Source organism: Cnephaeus nilssonii (genome assembly GCF_951640355.1).
Source record: "Cnephaeus nilssonii genome assembly, chromosome: 15".
NCBI lineage: Eukaryota > Metazoa > Chordata > Mammalia > Chiroptera > Vespertilionidae > Cnephaeus > Cnephaeus nilssonii.
The window spans coordinates 35,815,678-35,822,563 of NC_137086.1; the positions used below are offsets into that span (position 1 = coordinate 35,815,678).

Consider the following 6,886-nt stretch of genomic DNA (forward strand, 5'->3'; position numbering starts at 1 on the left):
TGGAGAATGAGAAGCTCCAGCATCTTCCTGGGAATCTAGATGGTCACATGCATGTGTGCTACTCAGGAAAGACCAGAGACGGTCCTAATCTTTCACCTCTGGCTGACCTTGTAGCTCTGCAGAAGCAGTACTAGTAAGTAAAGGCTAACAAGAGTTGTTAAGTGCCTGAGGGTTGAAGATGTGCCTCAACAGGCACACAAAGCCTCTCCACAGTAGCTGGTGGACTTACTACTTCCAGGCATTTGAGCAATCTTTATCCAGTCACTAGTTGACCACTTAGCTAACCAAGCTGAGGATCCAGTGATCACACACAAGGAATACAGGCTTTACAGAATTTGTTCATAAAAATCACTAAACAAATAGCAACAAAAAAACCTAACAGTGACAATACACTGTGTGATGAAATCTGATTTTCAAAGTTGCCATATCGTATTATTTAAAATGTTCAGTTAACACAAAAATTTATGAGAGCTAAATGTAAGAGCTAAAACTATTGTTAAAAAATATAGGCTTAAATATAGGATTAAGCAATGATTTCTTTTATTTTTTTGGGGAGGGTGGTGGGGAGAGAACCAAATGCTTTAATAAGAAGCCCCACAAACATGGGAGCCAAGGAGCAGGGGAGGAAAGTGACCCAGGAAAAAGTCCGGTCTATGACGTTTCAGTCAGGTGGGGGCTGGGGGGTGGGCCCACAGCGAGGGCAGCCCCTCCTCTTGGGGGCGCCACGCAGTCTTCCCAGCTCAGCAGACATTTTGGGCAACATGCTTCTGAAGACCACGGTGCTGCTGGATTTAATAAAGATTTATTAAATTTTAAAAAAGAAGAAAACAAAGCAACTAGCAAGATAATATGAATAACATAAATCTGTTATAATAAAAATAATTTTAAAAATGATGTTTGCAGAGCATTGAAAGAAATGTTTGAACATGTGGGCACCAAACTGTTAACAGTGGTTGCTTCTAGAGAATGGAATTACCCCAGCTTTTCACTTCCCGCTTTATAGATATCTACAGCATTTACAGTTTTATAACAGTACACGTTGTTTTGGTAACTAATAAAACTTGACATAAAATTTTTAAAAAACACAAACCCTCCTGATGTGAGTCCCGAGCAGAGGCCGCCTCCGCGGTGTGCACCCTCCCTCGTCGGCTGGACCCAGTCCTCTCACCTGCACACGCAGCGGGTGTTCTGGCACCGCTGTCCCCGCGGCTGGTTCGTCCAACCTCTGGCTTGTCTCCAGCACCACGCGCCCGGCCTTCCTGGAGCTCCGCACCTTCGCGTTGACTGTGGCCCTTGCCTTGACGGTTCTCGATTTTACAAATTACATTGGATGGACTTTGTTCCTTTTAGAACGCCTCTTTCTGGTGGGTAACCCACAGCACGTGAATTTCAGGAAGGCTCGGAAGGCCCTTCTAGCCAACCCCGGCCGGCCCTGGCTGTGGGCAGAGGAAGAGGCGGGGGTGCTGCCCTCAGGCTGCCCAGCTTGGCGGCAGCTTTCAGGGGCGGCTCCCTCTGGGGCTGCACCCCTGATGCTGCTGCTGCTGCTGCTGTGGAGGCAGCGGCTGTGGGTCGGGGGGGAGCCCCCAGGGCCAAGCTGCAGGTCTGGGCTGGGGGGAGCTGTCCCGAACTCGATGGACTCCAATGGGGGAGGGGTGGTCATGGATTCCAGGCTGGGTGGGGGCCCGGTCACGTTGAACCACAGGTAGTGTGGGAGGATGGAAGACTGTTCAGCCCCCCCATCAGATGGCTGAGACCCCTCTTCAGCCCCCCCATCAGATGGCTGAGACCCCTCTTCAGCCCCCCCATCAGATGGCTGAGACCCCTCTTCAGCCCCCCCATCAGATGGCTGAGACCCCTCTTCAGTCCCCCCATCAGATGGCTGAGACCCCTCTTCAGTCCCCCCATCAGATGGCTGAGACCCCTCTTCAGTCCCCCCATCAGATGGCTGAGACCCCTCTTCAGCCCCCCCATCAGATGGCTGAGACCCCTCTTCAGTCCCCCCATCAGATGGCTGGGACCCCTCTTCAGTCCCCCCATCAGATGGCTGAGACCCCTCTTCAGTCCCCCCATCAGAGGGCTGAGCCGCCTCGTAGCTTGAGGAAATGTCACTGCTGTCCCGGGAGCGGTAGGGCCTTACCTTCACCTTTCGGCCTGGCATCTTGGTCTCCATCATCCTCAGGATGAGGTAAGTGCCCATCTCCCTGTCATATTTCCTCTCCCCTACAGACTGCTCTACCTGGTCTGGCTCGAAGCCCAGCATCTGCATCATTTCCAGGACCTGGGGGTCCAGGTCCCCCCCGGGCGGCTCGCTGTAGGGCCTCAGCTCCTCCTGGCCCCTGTTGAGCCAGGGGTGCTGCATGACCTCGTCCAGGGTCGGCCTCTGGCTGGGGTCCACAGTCAGCAGCCACCTGAGGAGCTGCTTTCCTTCCCTGGACATGCGGGGTGGGGCCTCGAACTGCCCGGCCAGGACCTGCCTCTTAATTTTCGCTAAGCTCTGCCCCTGGAACGGCACCGTCCCCGTCACGGTCCTGTACAGGGTCACGCCCAGGCTCCAGACGTCCGCTTTCCGGCCGTCGTACGGTTCCTGCCGCAGGACCTCCGGGGCCATGTAGTAGAAGGTGCCGCAGAAGGTGCTCAGTTTGGAGTCGTCGCTCACCCTCCGCCCGAAGCCGAAGTCGGCCAGCTTGACGGTGCCGTCCTCGTCCAGCAGGATGTTGTCCGGCTTCAGGTCCCTGTGGGCGTGGAAGGACATGTGTGAACACGTGGGCACCAGACTGTCCACAGTGGCCGCTTCTAGAGAAGGGACTCACCCAGCTCCCCGCTCCCCGCCTTATGGCCATCTACAGCAGTGACAGTGTGACAACATGCACACGGTGTGGACTAATCAGACCTGTGGGCGATGCCCCGCCGGTGGCAGTACTGGAGCGCCGACACCACCTGCCGGAACGCGGCGCGGGCCTGCCGCTCGCTCAGCGGGCCGTGGCTCTCCAGGTGCTCACGCAGGTCCCCTTCCCGCACGTGCTCCATGACCAGGTAGAGCACGTCTGGGGTGGCGATCACCTCAAAGAGCTCTGTGATATTTGGGTGCTGTAGGCTTTTAAGACAATAAATTTCTCGAGAATATCGAGAGAAGCCCTTCGGACTAATGGCTTTCACAACCACCTCCGTCCCCGTGGGCACGTGCCAGGCCAAATACACCTTGGCACAGGCTCCGTGGCCAATCCTGTACTGGAGAACATAGTCTCCAATACAGTGCTCCTGGGTGTCAGAGGGGGCTGCTAAGTCATTAGACATCGCTACTCCAAAATAACAAACAAAAATAAATAACTAAAATAAAAAAGAAAAACAAAAAGAAAAATAAAACAAAAAATAAAACAAAATAAAAACAAAATTAAATTAAATAAAAGAAAATAACAAAAGAAAAAACAAAATAAAAAATAAAATAAAATAAAAATGAAAAAAAAGAAAAATTAAATAAAAGAAAAAATGGAAAAAAAATAAGAAAACAAACAAAAATGAAAAAAATGGCAAAACCTATCTAAGGAGTCCAAGTCCACAGGTCACCACAATCAGCTTCCTGGGCTATAACGGACAAAATCCTCTGCCCAGTCAGGGCCTTTTTATAGGAGTGGTTTGCAATTCCATCACAATGTCACCTTATGAGGTCAGAGCAAGAAATGGACCAATCCCGGCTGGGGAGTGGTTTGCGATTCCATCACAATGGCACCTTATGAGGTCAGAGCAAGAAATGGACCAATCCTAGCTGGGGATAAACCATAGTGGTTTTCTCACTTTTTGGTCTCATGACCATTATACTCTGGGAAACACAAAAAGACACACACTTTTGTTTATTTGGGATATTATATTGGTATTTATTTTATTAGAAATAAAAATCTATAATATGTGTGTGTGTGCGCACAGAAAAGTCTGACTTATTCTCGTGCTCCAGTTCTCAGTTCAAATATCACCTGCTTAGTTCTAAGATCAGATATCCCTGATCCATCCATCCCTACCTACCTCACTCAGGCCATCACGTTTGTCATCTTCATAGCACCGACCACAGTGGGGCTGATTCTTGTTTACTGTCTGTCTTTCCCATGAAGGAAGGGGCAGGACTACAGTGTTCCCGGAGTCTAGCACAGTGAGTGGCAACAAAATAAGTGTTTAATAAATGTTTGTTCACTGGATTAACAGAAGAGTTTGTGGTAACAAAATATGACCAACTATTAATCAAAGTGATTCTAAAAAACAGTCATGTTCTGTCCTCACTCAGCTTTTGGGGCAGATAAGACAGGACCAAGGAGTGCTAAAGTCTGGGTTTCCAGGTCTGTGGTTGCTCAGTGAGACTGAGGAAAAGCCAGCTGGCAGAAGCCTCGCTGTAAAGATTCAAGAAGATGATTCGTCCTTCCACTGGCACTTGCTAAGGACGAAATAAATTTGGACCTGCAGTAAGGCTGCAAGGTATGTTTACATGTTGAATATCCATTCCCAAATTACACAAAAGACTTCTCTGGATGAAAGAATGTCTACAGAGGTACAAAGGGTGGGGTAATATGTTGGGGCAAATTCCACCCTTTATGGAGGCAGAGAAGGAGCAGGCAGCCCTGAGGACACTTTGGGGGAGCCTCTGGCATATTCTATTTCAAACTGATCTTCTAAGAAAAATTCCTACTTTCAGTACATCGAGTGTTTTAATCACATGTATGTTATTCTAGTAATCATTTTCCTTTAACACTTCCTAAAGTCTCAGCCTTGTGTAAAGTGAATCTTTAGAGGGATTAGCCTGTGAGCTTCTCCTTCTAAAACACTTTCGTTTGTTCATTTTTACCTTCCTGCTGTGATACTCAGCTCCTAAACATGATAGTCTTTGCTGCTGAGCTGATTGGGACCCAAATGGGGGACATTTCATCAATTCTAGACAGATGTTTACAAGTTACAGTCAGAGATTACAAGCAATGATTTCTTAAATATGACACCAAAAGCACAAACAGTAAGAGTAAAATATAGATAATTTGGACTTTATCAAAATTAAAAACTTTTGAGCTTAAAGGACACCTCAGTTTGTTGAGCATTGTCCTGTGCATCAAAAGGTTGCAAGTCAGGGCACATATCTGGATTGAGGGTTTGATTCCTGGTTGGTACATGTATGAAGGCAACTGATCAATGTCTCTCTCTCTCTCTCTCTCTCTTTTTCTCTTGTTCTCTCTCTAAGCATGTCCTCAGGTGAGGATTAAAAAATAAAACAAACATTTGCCAAAATAAAATCCCCCTTAAAAAAAAAAAAAGAAAGTGAAAAGACATTCCACAAAATGAAGAGTGATTACTAATTTGTACAAAATTTCCTTTGGGGTTGATAAATTGTTCTGAAATGAGATGGTAATGATAGATGTACAACATGTGATTATATTAAAAACCACTGAATTAAAATATTTTAGGAAAAATTGTTGGAATAAATTTTATTTCATTATACAGGCATATTTTGGAGAAATTGTGAGTTCAGTTCCAGACCACTGCAGTAAAACTTGTACTGCAATAGAGCAAGTTGTAATCTGTTTGCTGGTGGATGGTCTTGCCTTTAATTTGTAAAACATGCAACATCTGAGAAGTGCAATAAAGTGAAGTGCAATAAAACATTGTATCCCTATAATCGTATCTCCCATTTTACCTAATCACCTGCTCAGTTTGTCTTTTTACTGTTTCTTCATTGCTATTATCTAAGACATAGTATAAAAATATTCAAAAAGAATTTTCCAGTAGTTAATACAATATAGATGGTCACCCACTTAGAATGGTTTGACTTAACGATTTTTTGACTTTACAATGAGCCCAAAATGAAATTACTCAGTAGAGACTGTCCTTAGAATTTTGATCTTTCATGCTAGTGTATGGGGTACGATATTCTCTTGTGATGCTGGGCAGGGGCTATGAGCTGCAGCTCCAAGTTAGTGGTGGCCATCTTGTGATGATGTGGGGCGGCCATCTTGTGATGACATGACGGTATCATGCAAGGGTGCGAGGCCCACCTAGGCTTTTATTAGTATAGATTCCTGCCTAGGGATAGGCTGATTGCACCAGGCTGGGGACACCTGACCCAGGGCTTTCTGCCCATAGGCCAGCCAGCATCTAGGACGTAAGGCCTCACTTGGGAAAATAAGAGAATTTGGAAATTTGGACTTGGGAATCTGAAGAACTGAGGACATGCTCTAAGAACACTAGTCCTGGCCTGGCTTTTCAGGTTCTCTTGGGTTCATGTGCATTGAAAGAATTTAAATAAACACTCCCTTTTATTTATTTACATTTTGGGGAGGTGGAGAAGTTAACCTCAGTACTTCTTGGGCCCTTCTGGCTAAAAGGCCCCTGGCTGAGGCAGGGAGACTGTCCTGCGAGGCATTGTAGAGGCTACCAGCCCATCCTAGGTGCTGCCGAGAGGGGATCCGTAAGGCCTGTCGGCGGTCTGTGTGCCCAGGAGCAAGAGCTCCCAGGCTCTGCCCATCCATGAAGCAGAAGTAACATGTGATTAGCAGGATGACATAAATTATTCCCTAAACTAAGGCCTAGGAAATAGTTAACTATCTCAGTTTTATTTGTGTACTCAATAAATGTACTTGGAGTTGTGTTTGTTTCTAATCTCCTTTTCACGGTTTCCTTTTTTTCCTCCTCTCCTCCCACATCGGTCAACTTCTTGAGGGAGGAATTACATCTTCTTTCTCATGTTTGCCCCTCACATAGGAGCCCATTCTCCTGCAAGCTCCTGCAAGGGACGGGGAGCAGGTCTCTGTGTGTGGCTCCCACTGAGCACGATCATGGCACCCAAGACATTCCTAATGAGCGAGTGTTAAACTGAGATGAGTGTAGACTCAACAACAAATGCCTGAGCTGTGGATGG

General features: G+C 47.0%; 1 protein-coding gene across 1 annotated transcript; it reads right to left on the reverse strand.

The window, feature by feature from the left end:
• Window positions 1-1,496: 1,496 nt before the first annotated feature.
• Window positions 1,497-3,294, reverse strand: LOC307111635 (serine/threonine-protein kinase MARK1-like; the record flags this gene model as incomplete). Its single annotated transcript, XM_079791628.1, has 3 exons — window positions 1,497-1,562; window positions 2,138-2,732; window positions 2,891-3,294. The coding sequence occupies 3 exons, from the start codon at window positions 3,292-3,294 to the stop codon at window positions 1,497-1,499; spliced, it is 1,065 nt and encodes a 354-aa protein (XP_079647754.1).
• Between the last annotated feature and the right edge of the window lie 3,592 nt (window positions 3,295-6,886).